This window comes from Diadema setosum, unplaced genomic scaffold (assembly GCF_964275005.1).
Source record: "Diadema setosum unplaced genomic scaffold, eeDiaSeto1 scaffold_24, whole genome shotgun sequence".
NCBI classification, from domain to species: Eukaryota; Metazoa; Echinodermata; class Echinoidea; order Diadematoida; family Diadematidae; genus Diadema; species Diadema setosum.
Genome location: NW_027307651.1, coordinates 222,668 through 246,969, shown reverse-complemented (window position 1 = coordinate 246,969; position 24,302 = coordinate 222,668). Strand labels below are relative to the sequence as shown.

The 24,302-nt window shown below is 39.0% G+C and overlaps 1 protein-coding gene across 1 annotated transcript in view; it reads right to left on the bottom strand.

Moving 5' to 3' along the window:
• Positions 1–1,022: 1,022 nt before the first annotated feature.
• LOC140245712 (uncharacterized) overlaps positions 1,023–24,302 on the bottom strand; it is a 52,525-nt gene continuing 29,245 nt past the window's right edge. The window contains exon 4 of the mRNA XM_072325249.1: positions 1,023–1,280. Within this exon, the coding sequence (XP_072181350.1) occupies positions 1,023–1,280 (258 nt within the window). The remainder of the gene's footprint in view (positions 1,281–24,302) is intronic.

Here is a 24,302-nt window from a genome sequence, read left to right as displayed (position 1 = left end):
AGTGTTGCTAAAAAAATGATGTTTTTGCGCATTGCTTAACGCGCCAACAGTTACCGTAAGATAAAGATGGTAATTCTGTTTGAAAAACAGGTGAGCCTATATGTCACCATAACTACGTTTCACACGTACATTTTCATCTCAATTCCGCTTTACTCATTTGTTATCAATTGTGACAATAAATGTGGAATGTTAATGTAATATTAAGGGGCATATCTTTTAGATTACTCATGCACCAAAACGAGGTTAAATTCATTAAATTGTATTCATGATTTCTTTAAAGGAAAAGGGGTTGGCATATTCACTTTGCCAACTACCATACAATGGCACCCTGTAAGCATTATACTTACAGATTAATAATTTTGATTAATACAAAACAATCACATATATAAAAGAATAAACTTAACTGCGGGTGTATACAACGAAGGTACAACAGGTTTGGAAAGGGTGGAGTAACTAGGGAGTTTGAAAATGAAAAAGTGAAAAGTGTTGGAGGTTTCAAGGCAATGTTTAAAGATAATATAAAGGTTTAGTACCTCAAAAGTTTCCCTGAATTTCCTTGTCTTAGTTTGTGTTTCAGGTTGAAGTACCTTTCATATAACTAACACTGTGAGACTTACTCTTCCCAAAGTGCTCTCATGTCTTTAAGTCTTGCTCAAGTGACACAATTGGCAATTTCGACGCGTTAGGGTTACGGACAAAAAATCGCGTGCGGGCAACGGTCAGGGTTTTTTTTCCTATATGGTGCGCCAAAAGGAATCATGTCTGGTTCTGCTGCAATACCACTTCCCCGCTAATTTTGTTACAAAATAAATTTCCTCCCGTTGGTTTTTAGCGCTCTTGATTTTGACATAGGAATAACATTTTGGTTGATTTTGTACCGAATTACTGATTCTTTTTTAAAGAACCAGACATGGTTCCTTTTGGCGCACCTTAGCCTGGTGTAAATGCACCTTAAAATCAGTTTCTGCTAAGGGGCTTTTCCGGCCCTGTCGTTTGCTTTCGTGTTAGCTTCCTCCTACCCTTCAATTTTCGCTATTTCCCTGTATCACTGTACCTTCATATGCTGCATTCGTCCTGCTCCTATTGAGGTCCATCACAACATTAAAACAGGCAAGGAAAACATAACATGTTGAGGAAGTATATGTCCAGAATGGGAGGTAGATTACGAACTTCGGGCCCAGTTCCTCCTCTTTGTATACGACACTGATTATGAAGAACGCGAAGAAATAGACAGCCAGTCCGAACCGGTAGCAGGCGAACAAAGCGAAAGGCACTACTGGCTGAAAGAGAAAAAGATTAGTTCAGTTCGCATGATAGAAACTGCATTTTCAAAGAACTCTTCGAATGATGCTATACTGAACTGTTTATTGCAAAATTGTGACCGGCGACAACGGTTTCAGGCAAAAGTCGGGAATTTCGAAAAATCATTTTTTGACTGAATCACATTGCCCATTTCCTAAGCTTTGCATTGATATAAAACACTTGTATCCTTCGGCACCATAAGTGGGCATAGAAAGAGAAGTAAAATGCACTTTTTTAGTTGTTAGCCTGTCAAAATTGCGAGAAAACAGGCTTTGAAGATTCACCTCTTTCTCAAAGACAATGTCCGAGCGGCGATACGAGGGGAGAATCACCCATCCGTACGATGGTGCCAATCGATGTTAAGCTCCGCCTCTAGCAACCACATCGCCTTCTGATTGGCTCACTGAGAGAGTCAAATTTCCCGGGCACCTTCCTCGGAACTCAGCGTATGGAGCCGAAAAACAATGCGTTTCGCTCGGGTTTGTTTACAGTACGTCTTTCAAGATGGCGAATACGATAATTGCACGTACAGCTGTATGGTGTACATGTACATGTGTATTTGGTGCACGCATTACGCAATGGCATCCACACGCCATGACCGTGTGCATGTAACAGGAGCGGTGGCGAATCCACACATTTAGAAATCGCGATTTCATAGTGGTTGATTTGTCTCGATATCATTGGCGACCCTGTTGAAGGCAGAAAATTGCTAGTGCTGGCAAGGGTCACGCTTTCTGTTTGTTTTGCTTTTACAAAACATGCCTATATGTTGCTTTGTTCGGTGGTGCTAATTAAATTAAAACAAACAAACAAACAAACAAACACGACTCGTTAGTTTGGTGCGATCTTGACGTGTAGTATTTGAATATAATTAGTCAATTGTGACCGCTCCTTTCCTCTCATCTACCTTCCATTGAGTCAGTCTGCTGTCATAATTTTTACTACATGTATAAGTAGACAAATTTGAGAATAACTTTTCACACGGTTATGTCATGCTACATGATTTTTGTTTCACTTCCGTTGTCGAACATTGCGGTAGAATAGTTTGGATAGAAAGCCAAACGAACGGAGCACGCACTACAGAGCGAACGTATATAAACCACTATAGCAAGAACAATGGAGCGTGTAATCGTGCACGCGTGGACAAAGCATTCCCCAAACGCTGCAACTGGTGTCTCCGAAAGCCGAATTATGTAAATGTATGCGACGCACCAGCCAATCGCATGCGAGACCCTGCGCCGTAGCAACGCTGGGGATATTGGCGCGGCGTTCGAAAGAAGCTCGAAACTGACGAGTGCGCTCCAACATAGGGTGCTTAAAATTCCATTTTCGATAGGAAAAAGTTAATCTTATGCTCTGAAATTTAGTGTAGATGTAGAAAACATATCAAAGATTCGATTTCTGCAAAAAACCTAAATCCACAAAAATAATGGTCAAAATCTTTGTACCCCGCCTAGGGGGGAATTTGCTCTTGCGACTTTTGCCTGAAACCGTTGTCGCGGGTCACAATTTCAGTTAAATTCTGGACTGTGATATCCAATAAAATTCAATCACGAAGGAGGTTTGACAAAAATCAGTCTATCTATCAGTTGCTTAACAGGTTGACTTCAAAAGTATGATGTAGACACTATTTCCGGTAGCTAGTGTTGGGCACGGTGTACCAGATCATCTGCCTGAATCATTTTGCTTCCCAGAATATTAACGCCCGCTAACAACAAAAGCAGTTCCTGGTTGTACTGGATGACCCTGCCCTCGGCAAAGGCGGCTAATTCGTCGCCACGGAGGGCGCATTTTGTGGAAGAGACTGCGGATGGCGAAATTAACTACCAGACCACTTCTTTCGTCGTTAGACGCCAAAAGAAAAAAAGTAATATACATATATATATATATATATATATATGTATATATATGTATATATATATATATATAGAGAGAGAGAGAGAGAGAGAGAGAGAGAGAGAGGTTTGAGTTTCTTCAGTTTGTCTCCCTCTACAAATGAAAATTTGTTCAGATCGCAACTGCTGATGTGTAAATTAACAGACATAGGCTGTGTTTATCAACTTCCCCTGTTTAAACGACTTTCGATAGCCCTTTCGATAGCCCTCTCGAAAGCCCTGTCCACTCGCCTGTACTATTAATGTGCCGCTTGTTTTCGACGGCTGCGTTTATCAACTTTCCCCTGTTTAAACGGCTTTCGATAGCCCTTTCGATAGCCCTTTCGAAAGCCCTTTCCATAGCCCTTTCGAGAGCCCTAAAGCCCTGACTGCCTGTACTATTAATGTGCCCCTTGTTTTCTAAGAAGGGACGGCGGAAAGCAATTACCATCATAAAGACATAATTCTATTACGTAATACTCGTATAAGTCTTCAGAGGTTAGCATTTCCCAGGTGTTTAAGGTATAAGTCACATAATGAAATTCAAAGTAGGTAAAAATTCCAGGCAGTCCCAGTTGGCTATAAATACCCGTGTCAGTGAGCAGTAAGCATCTTTTTCAAGTGTGACGGCAGTGAATCATACCAGGGAGGTGAGACACCTCCCTGATTATACATCTCAAACTCCAATGTCTAGTGATCAGGAAGACGACGCTACCTCTCAACCCCCATCCCCGCGGGGAGATCAGGGCATGGAAGGCCGCCTTGAAGCTCAACTATGCTCTCTATAGAGGGACCGAGATACTCTCCCGCTTCATGGATAGGGCGGCGGCACACCGTGGTAATGACAAACGGCATGCGAGCCATGCCAGCTGGTGCAGGAGAGCTTCTCCTCCCGGCGATTAGTCCGGACATGCGAGCCATGTCCGCTGGGACAGGGGCGCTGCCCCGCCCATCGAAGACTTCAGCGAGCTAGCCATCCCCATCGGCAGCTCATCAGACGACGATATTCTCATGTCAGCCTCCTTCCCGGCAAAACTGATTGCGTTGCCCTGTATGGGTGGCCTTGACTCTGCCCTTGTGGTTATGGTCATTTTGACAACCGAATTGATCCGGATGCCATGCCCTTACAGCCAAACTCTTTCAAAGCCTGGTACCAAATTTGATTTTAACTGAAATTCTGATCTCATTTGGGACAAATTTAAAAATTGGCCAATTTACTAATGAAGGCAGTCACACTGCAACATCAGAAGGTAAGTCTCTATAAAATCGCGAAGCAAATGCTCAATTGCCATCGAATGCCCAAGCAGTTCTCACACCAAAAATCGAGAGCAAAATTTGGGCGATCCTCCTTCACGAGGCCTTGGGTCTTGTGAGCTCCCAACTTCTACAACAAAATGTAGTGAAGGGACTTCTATACCACATACATAAATCCTTTCTGAAATTCACAGATCATGCACGGATAATCATCCATGCCATTGACACAACGAGAATTTGAACAACTCATGTCACCATCGATGGCCTGACACTCCCGGGCTTTGCTTATCGTATGATCTGAGCATGCACCATCGAGGTATCTTGAAACCCCTTCTCAACCCTTCTCAACAACACTTGCGCAGCAAGTCGATTCCACTTGGTAGAAAGTTGTTCAGAAAGACATCTGAGAAAAATTGACAAGTGTCACATAAGCATACATCGTGGGTCATGAAAATCTCTACGCAAGCCAGCAAACAAAAAAAAAAAAAAAAAAAAAAAAAAAAGGATGAGTACTGTCCAAAATCGTTCAGTGCTGGAAATCTCAAGCTTTCCAAAGATGACTGGTCAAAATAATTCCCGAGCCTTGGATGTTGGCCACAATATTTGGCTATGAAACCAATAATTTAATTTCAACGCCATACCAATAAATTTTTCCTCTACAAAGTGTACATTCTACCGAGGAGGAAAAGGCAACCTATGAAGAATTGTCTCCGAAGATTCTCGCAAAGCAAGCTATTAGAGTGATTCCTCACATGGAGTATCAACTCTATTCTAGCGCTACCAAAGGCTGGCGGTCTAAGTCCAATCATAAATTTGAAAAACTTGAACAAATTTGTAAGATACGAACACTTCAGAGTGGAACAGTTTCGCTTGATTACGGCCTTAATTTGCCCCTCCAAAGGGTGCATATTTATCGGTATCCGTTCACCTTGTTCATCAAGCATAGTCTTTCGAATGGAAATAGTATTTTTACTGCATTCCAGAATTCAGTGCCTTCCATCTGGCCTTAATTCGAGCCCGCAGAATTTCCTTAAAGTTATGAAACCTGTCTTTGCCTCGGTGAGGAGTAGTGGCATTAGAACAATCACCTATTTCGATGATATCCATATTCTTTCTCACTCAAGAGAAGATTGTCTTGACAAAGCCAATTTTATGATCAACTTGTCACCCTTAAAGGTTTTCAGTAAGGATTTCGACAAATCCAGTTTCAACCCAAAGCACGTCGAGACCTTCCTTGGTTCTCATATTAATTCCCAGCAAATGATTTTCAGTTTGTTTTTTTTTCCTCAGAACAAGATTGACAAGGTTACTGCCCTTGGAAATACACCAATCTTGTATATGGCAACGAAACCAAATTTCGGGATTTTAATGCTTTCCACAAAGAAATCTACATTCTCGTCACTTGGGAATAGAAAAATTAAATCAGCTAATGCTCTGCGTAAAGCAGGAAATGACTTCGACACGAAGTTTGATTTCGTTATCTAGTCATGCGATACAAAACATTCTTTGGTGGTGGCTGTCTCGCAAGACAAAGAATTATTTTCCACCTCCATTAGCATGATAATTTCAAGCGATGCTTCCATCTCAGTATGGAGAGTAGTTAATTCTGAACAATGACAATTCCTTTGCTCAGAGAGTCTGGAGTGCCAAACAGAATTCCCTGCATAGCAATGTGTGTGAACCTCTTGCAAATTCAGAACGGTCTTGAAGCCCTGTGTGGCTCGTGTACAAAAAAAATGTGCTTATTCATAATTCGGTCAGACATTTCTACAGCTAGTAGCATATTCTGACCCGAACGAATTCGCGGCCAACATTGGAATTGGTGTCTAGCAATTGGATATCAGCTTCACATTCAACAGATGTAGATAATTCTGAAGTTTCCTGCTTGTCTCGCAGAGACATGAACAACTAATTACTATTCTACATGTTTTTCACCACATAATCCACAAACTCTACATATAGATTAGCAACGCTCTTCATGTCAAATGGAAGCCAAGTTTTATTGCCCTGAATTTTGATGCCTTTTTCCTTACCCTATCAACGTTTTCAGTCCTCCACAAGCTTCAACTGAACAAGGTGACCTGAGCAATCCTCACTGCCCCAATGGTGGCGGCAGCCATGGGTCTCATTATCGCTCGAAATGCGAATAGCCCCACCCCTATTACTAGTACTTGTACTCCACGGGAAAATTCTTGCCCCACACCCTCACCTACCGACGAGCCTCCAGCTCACACTAGCCGCCTGCAAGGGCGCTCTCTGCTAGCGATGACAAGTGGCAGACACATCGCAGCACATTGCAAAGCTCCTTTCATCATCATTGCGAGACAATACCAATAAACAAAACAAATGAGGGTGCTTAAAGACAGTAGCAATGTCTGTATTCTGAACAATCTTGTGATCCTTTTTAACCCATCTACAGAACACGTTGTCAACATTCTAAGCCTATAGCATAGCTTTTCAACAAAGCCCACTCCACGATTAACTCATAGACCTGCTCGGTCTTCCATACTACTGGTACCTGAAACCGAGAGCTATGACATAGGCAAACAGCCCCTATAGTCAGACTTATGAAGGGCGTATCTAACTCCGACCCTCGCAAGGCTAAATACAACAAGACTTGGGATGTTTCAATTGTTTTGAATCACCTTTTATCGTTTCAAATACCTATGAACTAAAGATTCCTTCTGTGCTTTGAGCCAAAAACAATTTTCCTAGCTCGTTTCGGCAAAACGTACACAAATGCTGAGACATCTAGTTCTTATGACATTACCGGAAGATGAGGCCACGTTTGCACATTAGAGATATGAAAAGTATATCTCTAACCAGGTAATTAAAGCGCCTTCTTTTACCTCCAACCCTAAACTCTGTGTTCCGATCAACTCTGCACGAGTATATTATTAAATGCACAGAACATCTCCAACGAGCAAGTTCAGAAAGCGAACTCATAATTTCTCCGAAACATCCCAACAAATCGGTGACGACAAGCATCTTGGAGCCAGTCCCTCGCAGCTGCTTGTTGTATAAACACTTAAAATATAACTAATATACTGTCAATAGCTGTATGTATACATCCCTGTACACTGTACTGACTGCTGCATACAATTAGGTATGAATGTATTGTTGCTATGGGAACATGTACCGAGTTTGTTCTGTCTTCGAGATCAGTATGAAAGGGTACCACAGGACGTACCTCGTGTTCACATACATAAGGATTTGGGAGCACAGTCATCCCGCGTTCATCCCAGACTCTGGTCTGGTAAGACATCCAAGGATGCCAATATGAAAGGGGTATCACATTCTCAGCTTAACGAAATCTTGTCCACAACTGACTGGACGAACGCTGGTACATTTTGAACCTTCTAACAATTGATTCCACATTAGTTCAACAATTCTCAGTTCTGCTGAGTTAAAAAGATACATGTAAATTGTGATAGTTTGTGTATACCTGTATATTAGTATCTCAATTAAGAACAATGTCCTAATACGAGTCAGATAAGACACAAGACCATAAATCACGTTACGTTGTGCATTGGGAAATGGCGACACATTACTCGGCCATTCGTTTAGGAGATTCGGTCCACCAAACTGATGAATTTAAACTCTAATATCAACCCAAAATGCAGTGGACTTGCCTCTAATTATTGCTGCAATATTACTATGCCGAGATGAACTTGTTAATGTCTAATTCTTCCTTGAAATGTACATGAATTAAGGAACATGATTATGATTATGTCTTGATTGGAAAATCGGTACAAGAGGTCCATTTCATTTGTCTGTGCGCTATCATGCTTAATCCTGCTCCAGTTAAAGCACGCAAGGTATCAAAATGATATCATACTCAAAACCTATGCCTTGCACCTTATACTAGTAGGTTCTCAAGCAAACTTTGCTCGAGTTCTTCTCCTGCTTGCGACAATGTGTGTCACCATCGATAAACACTCTCTATGCATGAGGAGTCATGACCAAAGTTTCAACCTTGTTGTGAAAACTGTCCATCATCCTTCTTGTCCTCTTGCCCTCACTCATGCCACAGACTGACTTCTGTACGGAACTTTGAACATGCTAACCTCTGAAGACGTATACGAGTATTACGTAATAGAATTCCTAAATTGTACAAGTAATAAGAAGTATAATTAGAATTCTATTAGTAATAATGAAGTATAAGTCGAAGAGGTTCCCACCCAACATCTCATTTAATCGATACTCTTCAGTTCTGAACCCTCCCTTTCCAACACTGTACAGAAGTCAAAACTGGTGGGCCCTACTGTATGCTGATGATCTGCTAAATTGCTTGACATGAAATGTCCATACGTATAAGAATGCTCCGTGCCTTTGGAACAGCAATGATTGTGCTTTATTTATTGCTTGTCTGTATGATGAGAAGGACCAGTGAGCTAATTGTCTGCATTGCACCCAATACTGCATGGTGTTGCTGGTCTGTCTATTTGTGACCGTGCACCTCAAAACGAACATAAAGTCGCACACACTGATTTTGCGTGAGGACTGAAAATAAGTGAAATGGGTCAACCTAGCTGAACTTGAATTTTTCATATTTTCTGAAAGAGCGGGTCTTCTTTTACATTATGCTAGAATTTGGTACCATAAAACGGGCAGGAAAGTGTGTTTTTTTAGCAGTTTATCTCGAACATTTTTGGTAGAATAGTGTGATTAGGTGTGTCTTTAGAATCCCTTTTTCATTTCTGAAAAACCTTGTCCACACTCTTCATTTTCAACTCTAATAACTTTTGAGAGGATAGTGCTACTGCTTTGAAAGTTGGCATTAATTATAGACCAAATGTGTTAATGAGGCATGCTTAATTTCAGTTTAATCTGATAATCCCTTCATTGTTGTTACTCTGGTGGTTTACATCCTATTTTTAGTCCCATTCATCGCACAGCCAGCATGGTTTGGTAAAGATTAAGCGCTTGAATAGACACTGTACTTTAGAGCCTCTTTTCTCAGTTCACACTTTTCCTGAGTTTGTGCTGTCTTTCCACTATTTAGATAGGTTAGGAGAGTCCATTTAATTTGAGTTATACATCATTTTTAAGCTTAAGGTCTGCTCTTTCAGAATATGGTCTTAACTAAAAGTTCATGTCTGGCGACTTTTTGTTCGTTTTGAGGTGCAGGGTCACATTTAAAGCCGTATTCTCTTTGAAAAGATGCTTACTGCTCACTGACACGGGTATTTATAGCCAACTGGGACTGCCTGGAATTTTTACCTACTTTGAATTTCATTATGTGACTTCACTGCCTTAAACACCTGGGAAATGCTAACCTCTTCGACTTATACTTCATTATTACTAATAGAATTCTAATTGTACTTCTTATTACTTGTATAATTTAGGAATTATCTTCCTTTGAGAGTGACGAGTCATGATACAATGGGCCGGATGCATAAACGCTAGCAATTGCTTGTGCTAGCCTTTTACTCGAATCCGTATGCATAAAAAAACAAGCAATTTCTTGCAAGCAGAAGCTTTTGCTAGCAAGCACAAGCAATTGCTTTTTGCCCGCGAGCAATTGCTTAGAGACCAAGCGTTTGCTTAAAAACGTATGCATAAAACATACCTTTTGCTTGTTCTTGCTAGCAATTGCTTACGATTTTCCAAGCTCCGCAAAATGAACTTGAGCTTTTGCTTAACTTGGACGTTCCCTTTTAAGTACCATTTTCACATTCATACAAGAAAAACCACACTTGTGCAGGAGTGGTATAAATCTACAAGAAAATACTCTTAAGCAGCGTTAGAAACTTTTTCATTTCAACAACGGGAAAGTCGTGGTCAGCACGCAAAATGTGATGAAAAACAGGTAGATGTCTGACTTCGGTGGAGAGCAAGGAGACCTCTCTCCACGTGAGATCTGGCAGATCCGGGCTATCTCTATAAGCAGTGACGGGAATCAGCCAGTACGTGTGTGTGTAAAGATGTGTGTGTGCGTCTGTGTGCGCATTTATGATATGCCATTTCATAGCTCTATTCCAATGTTAGGAAATGTTTCGCACACACACGCCCTTTCAAATACCTGCTGTCACACTCGCCTTTGTTCTTGTGTTCGCACAGGCGTGACGTTCCTTTTGTTGAAAACGCAAGCAATTACTTGTGCGGGACAAGCAAACGGTATGGGCACAAGCAAAAGGTTATGCATATGAATTTAAGCAATTGCTTGAGCTACACCTTTTGCTAGACGAGCTTGTGCTTTTGCTTGAAGCAATTGCTTACAAGCAATTGCTTGTTTTATGCATTCGGCCCAATGCCACATGAATCAATTGTCTGGCTTATCTGTGAGGCAGCTCCAGTTTAGCACATAAATACTTCAAATATTTCTGAGTGGCGGCATGATACATTGGATCAAAGGGAATGAGACTGTTGTTACTCTATCTCTCAAACCTTGTTGGTGAAAGAAACACCTCCTTGTTCCAAGCATATGCGTGCATTACACACAGCTGTATACACCTGTGTACACGTACTCGTGTGCACTTTACGTGGCGCGCGTCATATAAGAAACCGGAAACGCATAACCGCAGTATAGGGCGACCTAAAGGGCTTTCAAAACAGCTTTGCGTTTATCAACTTCGAAAGGCTTTTACAAACAGGTTTCTGATAACCTGTTTAGGAAACCTGTTTGGATCGTCACAAATTTTGGGCTTTTGAAAAGGCTTTCCTAAAGGGCTTTCAAAACTGCTTTGCGTTTATCAACTCGTGAAAATTCCTGGAAAGCTGTTTGGATAACCTGTTTCTGCCGAGAAAGGAGAGTTGATAAACGAACCCTTTCGTAAAAGGCTTTCCTAAAGGGCTTTCAAAACAGCTTTGCGTTTGTCAACTCGTAAAAAATCCTTGAAAGCTGTTTGGATAACCTGTTTCTGCCGAGAAAAGGAGTTGGTAAACACAGCCATAGATGACGGGTTCGAGTTCCACTGGTTCCTTTTTTCCGACATGTTTGTTAATTTACAGATCAGCAGTTGCGATCTTAACAAATTTTCATTTGTAGAGGGAGACAAACTGAAGAAACTCAAACCTGAGCCTTCACCCCTCTGAATAGTATCTTTCTTTCATTTGTATATACAGTTTGTATATATATATGTATATATATATATATTTATATATATATATATATGTATATATATATACATATATATATATATATGTATATATACATACATATTATATGTGACCGTGCATCGCAAAACAAACAAAAAGTCGCACACACTAATTTTGTGTGAGGACTCAAAATAGGTGAAATGGGTCAACCGAGCCGATCTTGACTTTTTCATATTTGCTGGAAGAGTAAGTCTTCTTCTACATTATGGTAAAATTTGGGATCATGAAATGGGCAGAAAAGTATGTCTAGCAGTTTCTCTCGAACACTTTTCGGCAGAATAGTGTGATTATGTGTGTCTTCAGAGTCCTCTTTTCATTTCTTAAAAACCTTGTACATACTCTCCACTTTCAACTCCTATAACTTTTGAAATGATGATGCTACTGCTTTCAAAGTTGGCATTAATTAAGGACAGAGTGTGTTAATAAGACATGTTTAATTTCAATTTGATTTGATAATCCCTTCATTGTTGTTACTCTGGTGGTTTACATCCTGTCTGTTGTCCCATTCATCGCACAGCCAGCACGGCTTGGTAAAGATTAAGCGCTTGAATAGACACTATACTTCAGAGCCTCTTTGCTCAGTTCACACTTTTCCTGAGTGTGTACTTTCTTTCCAGTATTTAGATAGGTTAAGAGAGTCGATCCATTTGATTTGAGTCATACATCATTTTGAAGCCTAAAGTCTGCTCTTTTAGAATATGCTCTTAACTAAAATTTCATGTCTGGCGACTTTTTGTTTGTTTTGTGGTGCAGGGTCATATATAATATGTGACCCGCTACAACAAAATGATCCTAAAGACGGGCGAGGTCGATTATTTGAAAATTGCATGATATAATCCCCTAATCTTTCTGCTTTAAATTGATATATAACACATTTTATAAAAATAATCGGCTGCGGAGATATCGATGTTTAAAAGAGAGCATGTCGAGACGTCTGGAAAAGCACTGTTTCGAGAAAAGCGCCCTAAAAGTCTTCCTTTCGACGCAATCACGATCAAGGGACACGCAAGTTAGTTTTCACCTCTGGACAATAGAAGGTAAGCCCTAGCAACCCCCGAAGAGTTCATTCAAGCACATCAGCATCGGCGGTCTCCTAATCAACCAATCAGTGACTAGGATGTGAGAAGCGGCTGAGCATAGCGCACCCCGCCCGCACGTCGGCCCTAATCTGGCAAAAGGGTGTATCTGCAAAATTTCCATTTTTTTTTTCATCTTTAGGGTTTTTGAGGTCAAAATTTTCATCTGGCCAACTCTCATTGGTGCTCGGGCTTTAGTTTTCGAGATACCAGAGGTCACCAAAATCAATTTTCATCATTTTACTGGTATTTAATCTGGCAAAAGGGTGTATCTGCACATACATCCTTAAAAAAAATGGTGTTAATCTGGCAAAAGGATTTATCTGCCACATACATTCTTTAGCCAGATTAAATGATGGGGAAAATGTGTTAATTTAATCAGGCAAAAGGGTCTATCTGCACATACACCCTATCATTTACCATAGAAGGTATTTAATTTGACTGTCATACATGCATTAGTACACAAATGTCTGTCCACCAGTCCTGTTACATATACGCTCACTATTTTTATGTTTTCATGCCTCCGCCACGAAATGGTGCCGGAGGCATTATGTTTTCGGGTTGTCCGTCCGTCGGAAATGAATTTTGTGGACAGCGTAACTAAAAAACCTTTGAAGGTATCCTAATGAAACTTGGCTTGTATATGTATTAGGGGGTCAAGTTGTGCCTGTCAACTTTTGGGTGCTCATGCTCAAGGTCAAAGGTCAAAATGGTCAAGGTCAAATACGTAAAATTTCACTATTTCCACCATATCTATGCAATGCCTTAGGATATTTTCTTAAAACTTAATGTATACATGTATTACACAATTAAGATTCTCTGGTGAAAGTTTGGGGTCATGAGGTCAAAGGTCAAAAGGTCAAGAAACAATATCAAAACTTCACTTTTTGCTCCCTAACTTGGAAATTATTGTTCAAGGTATCTTCATGGAACATAGTATATATACATGAACTGACTGGCAGTGATTACCTAGAGAATTTAGGGTTCATGAGGTCAAAGGTCAGGGGTCAAAGGTCCAGGGCAACACTTCAGCATTTTACTATTTCCATCATATTTATGCAATGCCAGCAGGATTATTTTTTTTTTTTACACTTGGTGTATGCATGTATAACCTAATAGAGATTCTCTGGAAACTTTTTTTTTTTGCCTCAAAAGTCAAAAGGTTAAAGATCAAGGGAAAGTGCTGAACTAACTTTTTCCTCCATATCTCAGAAGTGGCTCAAGTTATCTTGAAACTTTCTACATATTTATGCATGTTCTGCTTGACAGTGATTATCCTATGAATTTTAGAGTCAAAGGCCAGATGAAAATGGTAACAATGTACTTTTCAATACAGAAATGGCACTTTTTCTCCATACCTTGAAAATTACTCACTGCATAAACTTATGAATGGGCAAAGTCATGTTAAAGTCCTTAAATCTCCAAATACATGCTCTCCTATTCATCCAATTAAACCTAGGTCAAGGAAGGTGAACATTCAACACATTTGTGACAAACTTGTCATTTTAACATTTTGCCAATTTTGTGAAAATATAATCACACATTTTCCACATGTACTATAGACCTATTAGGAAAATCATACATTATGGCGGAGGCATACCAGTCGCCTTAGCGACATTTCTAGTTGAAAATAGTTTTATACGGTGATAGAGTGTTTGGAGGGTTATGCACATTAGAAACATAAGATTACCTAATGTCTTTGAAATGGACCCCATTTCTGTGAAAATGCCCAAATGTCCCCTTTGCAGACACTGTTATAATGGGCCTAACATACATTAATCGTAGATTCTGATATACTATATGTGTAATGAGATTTAGAGTGTCAATATAACTGACGTTGTGCATTAGAAGGCTTCGATTTAAAAAAAAAAAATGAAAATGTTACATCGCTTGAAAAGAAAAACATATTCGGGAAAACTTAAAGATATGGCCGAGAAAGGCCATAGGATTAAAGGGAAAATAAACCCAAGCTACGCTTTCTCATATCCAAGTAAACCCAAAATGTTGCACATTTCCGCAGGAGAATGTCATGAATGATTTTTTACTAAAGTTTACTTAAGGTAGAAAATCAAAGGTGAGCCTGGAGCCATGAGCGAGTGATTTCACATTCACATATATGTATGGAACCATTGTTCCGTTGTGAGGATAATGTAGATGAGAATACGATAACTGCATCAAAATAGTTTATAATGCTTCATGCAGATATTTGATACGTCAATAATTTCAACATTTTCACCAAACTTCTTATTCGAATGAATTGATATGTTTGCACATTTTGTGAACGTCCATGGATACATGTAGCTTCCAGCCTTTTCAAGGTGCAACTTTGCAATGAAGTGTAGTGTTTCATAGAAATTAGTGTCAAAATGAGAACTGAAATTTTCCAGGAGACTTCCATTTTAATCATCTTGAAAATGTTACATCACTCACAAAGAAATGAAATAAACTTTTCAATTGTACATGTATGTAGTATGAAATCAAGAGGATATTGACATCCTGTGTGCATTTCATGTAAAATTTGAACTGTAAATAAAAATTGTAATGTTGATAACAATTCAATTCAATTCAAATTTAATTCAAAATTTGAATTTAAATGATAGCCCTATAAGCATATCGGAAGATGTGACTCTTGTTTACAAACAGGTGTGATGTTGTAAATTTTAATTGGTTGTTGAATGAAGTTTCGTTGGTTTTAATATTGTGCCTGTAGGTTCAAGCAAATTGTCAGAGCATTGTTAAATATTGAATTTTCTTCTACTTGGAAGAGGGAGGGGACTAAAGTGGTATACAGATCCAGAATAATGCCAACCTGCTGGTGTGCAAGCGGGGACAAATTTCCCTTCATGTTTGGACTTTTTGTCAAGTATTAGTTTCACAAACGTGTGTTTACTCATGAGTGGTGTACGATTTTGGAGGAAAATCTTAAAAACATGTTTACATTTCTGCAGACACTGTTAGTTATCATAGGCCAAAAATATACAGTATTAGTTGCAGAATCTGATATACATGCAGGGGGTGGTGGGGGGGGGGGCGAGTTAGCATGTTGCAGCAACATGCTAAAGTTGTGTGCAACATGCTGACATTTTTGTACAATATGCTAACATTTTGTGGAACATGCTTCTGAGAAAACACACAACAATTTACATACAAACTCTATTATCCACATAGCAAAAATTAGTAATTGCAATGTTCATGATTTTTTTTCCTTCCATCACAACCCTTTGTGGTCAAATGTTCAAAATATACTTGTATAAGTCTCATAAAGCATTACATTTAGCAACTACAACCCCAGAGCTTTTAGGGGCCTGTGAGCATGCATGCAGGTAGGCATTCATGCTATTTTATGTGTGTGTGTTTAATATGAAATCAATGGGATAATTACATTGTTGTTCATTATATGTTTTCATGATTGCATTTCATCGCAAACGTCAAAAAAAAAAAAAAAAAAAAATATGTAGCATTCCGGACCCGTATATAGCATCATTTAATTGTATTATGATTGAGAAAAAAAAAATTGTTTGAAATTAAAATTCATTACTCAAGCTCACTTGAATTTAGTCTTTGTAGTTGATTACTATAAACAGCTGAGTCCTAAACCTGTTGTATTTTTGACAGTTTTACGGTTATAGTGAAAGTGAGTGTGATTACAGCTGCTGTATGATTACAGAGCATGATTTGTGCCTCCTTGAATAATAGTCCCCAGAGAGTGGAAAAAAAATCAATATAAGTGATGGTCTGTTGGGAGCATGCTAAAATGTCATCCTTCCTGTTTATATCTCTGACCTGACTTTGGCCATCACTACTCTCTCCCCCCCCCCCCCCATATATATATATATATATATATATATATATATATATATATGATCAAGAAGCGAGGACGTTTAGAATCATTAAAAATGTAAGAAAGACACAGTTTGAGGGTAATACCCCAATTTTGAGTGGAATCTGTCCCTTTTTGTATTCATTTTCCTATCATTTTCTTGCATTTGCGTTAACCTTATACAAACTCAAGATCAAATATATTTACTGAACACCGTACAATAGGCTACAGAAACACAGTTACAAGTATACGTCACTCTTTACACACACACACACACACACATATATATATGTATATATATATATATATATGTATATATATATATATATATATATATATATATATACATATATATATATATATAAGAAGAAAAAAAAAGATGTGGAAACGGATGTCGCAATTACGTCCTTTTAATTTTCAAAGCTTTCGGTCTGAGACCTTCAGTGATTCAATTTGGCTAATAAGGTGAATACAAACATTAATTGGAAAGCAAACACAACACGTTAGATGTAAAACAAAGATAAAAATACATGAACTCAACATTTAATGACATAATTATCTTAGGAGCCACATTGGTGTTGATGTGTGTGATTTATTAAAAAAGTGTATCTCTACCCCAAAAAAAAAATTTGGTATGTGAAAGAGACATTTCAGTAGTCCATTGCTACAACATTCAAAGAAGTGTTACTCATGATTTGAGATGATAATCCCATTTTCCCCAAAATTCGTCGAAAATTTGCATATTCAAACTTTGAATAAACAAAAAAATAAACGTCAGATTTTTTTTTTTACATTCCTATTCTACATGACTTGTTTTACGACTGTGCCAATTTTCAAGTCAATCGGTCAATTAGTTGCCGAGATCTGAGGGGGAGGCCAAAATGCCCCCCCCCCCCCCCATGGACTCGAGTGATCAAAACAACCCAATGGGATTAGGGTTAAGCGACAGCCGCTAGAACCACCTAGATTAGAACCAGGTTCCTGATAAAGTGTTAGGTCTTTCTAAGTTAACAAGCGTATGCACAATCATGTTCGCATTCACACACACGGATTCATATATGTGCAAAAAAGCAAACAATATGGCTCACGCGTATAATTTAATTGGCTCCTAAGATAATTATAAAATGTTGAATACATGTATTTTTATCTTTTGTTTTATATTGGACATGTAGGTCTATGTTTATATTATATTGTAGATACATGTAGATATAGATATATGTACATATATAGATAGATAATGTCGACCAGAGACATTTCCATAATACATTCCCCATCGTTGCCTCATCATTTCTAGCGAAATAAATGAAAATCCATAATAGATACATTGAAAGATAAACAAGACTTTAGTATCGATTACAAATTATGGACCAAGAATAAATTGATAGGCTATGCAGAAAATACACCCTACAGTTATGTAACTGCCACAAACCTACACAATTTCCAGCTGGCATCCCCCCCCCCCACCCCCATGTGGAAAAATATGTGTATGTGCAGATCGACCCTGTAATTGCACCAGAATTCCACCAGAGCCATGCGCCTTCCATCCCTCATTAAATTTGGCCAAAGGGTGTATGTGCAGATAGACCCTTCTGCCAGATTAAATTAACACATTTTTTTTTCTCATTTAATCTGGCTAAAGAGTGTATGTGTAGATAGATCCTTCTGCCTGATTAAATAAATACATTTTCCGTCACCATTTAATCTGGCAAAACGGTGTGTGTGCAGATACACCCTTTTGCCAGATTAAGACCAACTTTCACTAGGGTGTATGTGAACATACACACTTTTGCCAGATGAATTTCACTGCCTTTACTTCTGAGATTAATCTGGCAAAAGGGTGTATCTGCCTTAAATCAGTTCTTAAAAAAAAGGAAATGGATTAAAATAATGAAAAACGACTAAGAATAATTTTTGAAACATAATCTAAGTGACAGAACAGAGTCCACCAGCTAAAATTAATTCTCAACCTTTCTACATGTAAATTAAATGCTCAAAATTCAAAGTCGATTATCTCGGAAAGTTTTTCGAGGGCGTATGTGCAAATATACCCTTTTGCCAGATTAGGGCCGACGTGCACCAGTCGACTGGGCAGTGTGCGAACTTCACGCTTCGGTTAGCAGCAAGCAGCAAACTGACCAATGAGATCACTCTGGTCGTTGTTAGGGGCGGAACCTATCTGTGGCGCTCAATCCAAATTTTCGAACCAGTGTCTGCTTCGTTGAAACGCCAAAAAACATGGCTCAGAAAAACGCTATTTTTTTATCTTTCCTTTGATCATTTTGCTTCAAAATTTTGACAGATGATAGAAGACATGTTAGACTCCAATAATATATCAAAATCAGAAAATCGTAAGTTTTGACCAATTTCAGTGCTCTGACTTCAAACTCGATTTTCACGGCTTCGACAGTGCGCGACTTTAGGACCTTTTTGTTGTAGCGGGTCACGTATATATATATATATATATATACATATATATATATATATATATATGAAGGGTTTGTTTGCAAAAACCGATAAGTCCATCTTTGAAGATTTTGAAGTACGATCTCTGTCATAAAGTACAAAATAATACCTTTTAAATGATATATTGGTCACTACATATAGAGGTATATTTTTGAAGTTATGGTCAGAAGAAGCAAAACAATTTCTTATTATTCTCTTTATTTTTCTTGACTTTTAATCGCAAATATCTCCATTTGGCAAACATGGACTTATCGGTTTTTGCAAACAAACTCTTCATATATATATATATATATATATATATATATATATAACGGACAATGAAATAAGAAAACAGTTTGTTCCTCAATCTCAAAAAATTGCAGTTATAATGCAGCATGGGCTTCCAATGTTTGTTTTTTTTTTTCTTTTGGCGTCTACTTAAAGCCCAAAGAAAGTTCTGGTACGCCTGCAAAAGTTGTCAAATTTTGCTCCAAAATGTGAACGTGTGCCTAGGAAATGTGCGGAATAACACTGTAATAACAAGATATTCGATGGGTAACGACGAAAATGGGAAATATTAACCAAAAACGTTCAGTCTCAGAACTTACCCGAACGGCGTCAGGCTAGACTCGGACTCGGGGATAACTCGGTCTCGCTGTGCTTGACGGCGGGATGAGTTGTATTGGTTGTCCCTCTGGATTGTACAGCGTTGTACTATGCATATGGGAGCGGCCTGTATAAACTACATTGCAATAGCGTTCTGGCTACTCGCAGTAGTGGTCCGAGTTGTTACAACGCGCGCATCAAAAACCTCTTTGGCGCGCATGCAAAATTAGTGTGCGCCTCTCAAGCACCTCTAAAAGCAATTAGGATTTATTAGGATAAAAGAAATATTTAACAACTTAGGTCTAACTGCAATTTGGAACAGCCAAGCATCACATCTCACTTTAGCTGGCTTTAAAAGTTTAGTTAGTACCAGATTAAATGATATCTATAAACAAGAGTGGCATAGTAATGTAGACAAAAATTCTCAATGTTTAAATTATCGAATCTTTAAACAGGATCTTTATTTTGAGAAGTATTTTCGACACCTTAATGATTCACAGGCAAAAACTTTATGTAAATTCCGTTGCGCAAATCATAAACTGCCAATTGTTTCTGGAAGATACAATCAGATTCCAAGAAACGAAAGGTTTTGTACCCATTGTAATGAAGAGAAAATTGGTGATGAATTCCACTACCTTTTTCAGTGTAGACTCTTTAATGAACAACGAAAGAAATACTTAAAAAAATATTACTGGAAATACCCCAACACTATGAAGATGGATCAATTATTTAATAGTCAAAAGAAAACAGTCCTTTCCAATTTATCCAAGTTTTGTAATTATATAATGACACATGTTTAGATTATTAGTATTTTTTATCCTTTTTGCAAATACTATACATGCCTTTTTACAGGCTGTGCCTTCTTTACAATTGATATGTAACTTATTTGTCTTTCCATTCTCTCCTCCTTTTTTCTTCCCCTCTCTACTTCTTCTTCTTCTCGTTCCCGTCTCCATATTTCCTTCATTCTTGTTCGCTTAGCGTATGGATTCATTTCCGTATGTCTTTGCGTTTTTCTTTTTCTGTTTCTATTTTTTCTTTTTTTTTTCTGAACCAAAAGTCACTCGTATCTCTTTTGTTAATTCACCAGTCTTGTGTCCTTCTCACTCTCCCTCTTCACCTCCATATCCCTTCTCTCTCTCTCGTCATATTTTCCTTTCTTTGTTTTTTGTTGGGTTTTTTTTTTACCATATATCGTGTATATATTGTATATTTCTGTACATTTTTTTTCTTTTCATCAATCGCATTTCATTCTTATTTTGTTTGTTATAGTTGTTTTGTACACTTTTCAGAGTTATTTGCAATTATTATTTATTGATATTATAATGTGCTATATGTTTTCTATTGGACTCCGATACCCAGAGTTTGGGTTGTGAGTAAATAAACTTTCAAACTTTCAAACTTTCAAACTTTCAATCAAAGACGCTTGATAAAAACAACAAAAACTTCAAAGACCGCGCGTCTCAGCAACTGAGGTGATGTGCGTATTTAGGCTTGAGGACCGCGCGCTGTCCATTTGTTTTGTACAGGATTAGCACGCACTTTCCTGTCTGCTCATCAAGGCCTCGTTTGGTACCCGTAGTATAGAGTACTGATGAACATGGCGATCACGAAATGTGTGTAAATTGTCTGAAATAGGGTCGAGTTTTCCCTGAGACCGAGTTAGTCTGGAGCCTTCTGGAATAAAAGTCGGTCTACCGACTTTTATTATTTTTCTCAAAATACTCCAAAACGACTCATCATTCCGGCAAACCGCGTCAGCCAGGTAAGTTTCTTTGTAGACTCTTTTGATATATTGCAAGCAAATATGAAATGGGTCAGACGGGTTCTCAGGCCCTTACCAGAACTTAGTTTTCACTTTAATTCCAACAAAATTGTGTTTTTATTGCAACTGATTAACTGATTGCCCTACATCGACGTTAATAAGCATTGAATTGATCACAATCTAGCCATGATTAAAAAAAAAAAAAAAAAGTCATGGGCGTACGTACTCGAGCAGGATTCGAAACTAGACCTCCTGATCTCCGGACAGGCGTCATCAATTCAGTGGCTATTTATGTCGAAGTAGGGCATTTTGTCAATCAGTTGCAAAATAAACACCTCGACGGAAGAATTTCATGAATTTGAATAATTACGCAGTAGACATGGTAGACGCTGCATGCTATAAGGATTAGAACCAACACTTGCTGTCGGGCGAAAGCTTGGTGGTCTAGTGGAGATGACGCCTGTCCGGAGATCAGGAGGTCTTAGGTTCGAATCCTGCTCGAGTACGTACGCCCATGATTTTTCATCATGGCTACTAAAACACTGTTCAATACAGTGCTCATTTACGTCGATGTAGGGCAATTTGTCAATTAGTTGCAATAAAAACACCTTGACGGAAGAATTTCATGAATTTGAATAAAATTGTATTTGATAAACGTAAATAATCATAGTTGAATAACACGCGGCTGAAACTGAAAATTAAAACAACAGCAAAACAACAACAACAACAACAACAACAACAGCAGCAACAACAGCAATGACAACAGTGAGCCCCAGACCAATACTAGTATAGTGGCGTCATTATGGCATTCTGTAACTGGCTTGAACAGGCCTTACGTTTACCCATTTTCTTTTTTTTTCAAATCACAATGCTCTGTGTTGCGACTTATTATCATTCTTCAGACATGCTGCTTTGTTAAATAGCTATTATGTCATCTGCTTGATTAAACCCAGCTTCACTATTCTTGTCGGCGATTTAGGGCATATGTGTATATGCTTTTTCCCATTTGCGAACACAAGCTTCTAGGGATATTCCAAGCTGTCATTTTAAATCTATAGTTCTAAATAATAGTGTGTGCTAATAAAACGGTCGCCCCTGAAACGTTTACGAACACACTAGATACATGTACGAAGCAAAACCCTGAGACTGGAAGCAAAATTAAGATCGTTTCATTTGGGATATCGGATAGAATTTGTGGCATTTTTAGTTTTAGTCATCTTCCCCTTTATGTGTCTAAGACTATTAAGTTCTTATAACTTGACTTGAATCAAGTGCCACCAGCGTCGGAGATTTGTATTTATTGTGATCGCTTACTTCTAAAGCCGTGGTCACAACTCGCCGTACTTTCAAGTGCGTGCTGTCTACTTGCAAAATTGTGGACAAAACTTGGGGATCCGTACGTAGTAAGTACCGCCTCAGTACGGATTTTGAAGCACGCAGACACGCCGTAGCACTTTTATGTCACAAGGAACTTTCGCTGCGTTCGGGCTACGGATTCACCCTAAGTACGGGGAACGTACGTGCACTCTACAGTAAACGTGCGTACAACGCACTGACTCCGTGCGTCTTCCTGCCGTCACTTGCTCGACGGACAGCGCACGTAGCATTTGCGTGTTGAGCACGTGATAAGTGCGTAGTCCGTGCTTATTCGGCACTTCGTGAGTTCAACTCTTCAACAGAGCACGCAGATCGTACCGAATAAGCACCTGCTCCGCATTTACAACTCAAGTTGTGCGCACTGATTTCTGCAAGGCACACAAGCCCAGCCGACGGACGAGTGTTATTAATTTTCGTCTCCAAGATGTTGGCAATTAGGTATTCGTACTGTTCTACTTCACCTAGGGGGCAGAAATGCCCTATAAGGATTGTTGCCTCGAAAATAAATCGCATACACAGAAAAATGATTGTTATATTACATGAAAGAGCTTTCAAAACTCTGTCGAATTGTCATCACAAACCAAAATGTCATGTCATAGAACCTTTCTGCCTGGCAGGCGATGAGTAATGATTATGGTTATTGAGAATATATGTAAATATATATATTATCATATATTATATATATCCTACACTCAGCAAAAAAAGTAAGTTCCCCTAACATTTTTGAATATGTCTCAAAAAATGTTTTACGGATTTTCATAATACAAACGGGAATGGATAGGAAATTTCATTACTCGTAACATGAATGGCATATCATTGCCACCAGATATCATTATTAGTGTAAAAAGCGCATTTCATGTCAAAAAGCTGCACTTTAGACTATAGCATATTGTATACATTTCCTATGTAAGTTAGCAAATGACCTTTTTAAATTGTGTAATTCCAGTGGCCCAGCACTTCAACCGGCCCGGGCACACCATTAACCACCTGAAGATCGGTGTAATGACGACCTGTCATGATGGCCCAGACGAAGTCCGCAAACTACGAGAAGAGCAACTAATCTATCGCCTCGGCTGCCTTCACCCCAATGGACTGAATGTTTCTTTCCGTTCTTTCTCCGTTAGGGAATAATCCTTCTTTTTTATCTTCGTTTCCTTCTCCCTCCCTCTCTCTTTCTCTCTCTCTCTCTCTCTCTCTCTCTTCTGCAATCTTCTACCTCCTTGCTTTGTGACGTGCTTTCTCTTTGTTCTTTGTGATGTCCTTTTTTGTACGCTTCTTGTATTTTCCTTACCTTCCTAGTTTTCTTTCAGCGTGTTTCTACAGAGAATCCGATAGACCTAGAATTTGCAAGCGCGTAATCAAACAGTGCGCTAACGCAAAACCGGGTTGTTTCTACAGAAAGCGCATAATCGGATTGAATCCGATTCTCCACCTGAATGCAGGTGTGACCGGATGTCTGGAAAGTTGGCTGGTGCATTGTGGGCCTGATGATACGGATGCGATCACCGATTAAACGAAACTGAGCACAGGGCCTGCCTAGCTTGCTAGCCTAGCCCTGGGATGGGCCGGCCGGCCCGGCCTAACTATTGTTAGTGTGGGTACAAGTTACAACCGGCTGCTGGACGAATTTGTTTTCATCTAACTTAATGTTAGGGCTCCTACTCTAACGTTAGCTCCAAAGTTTA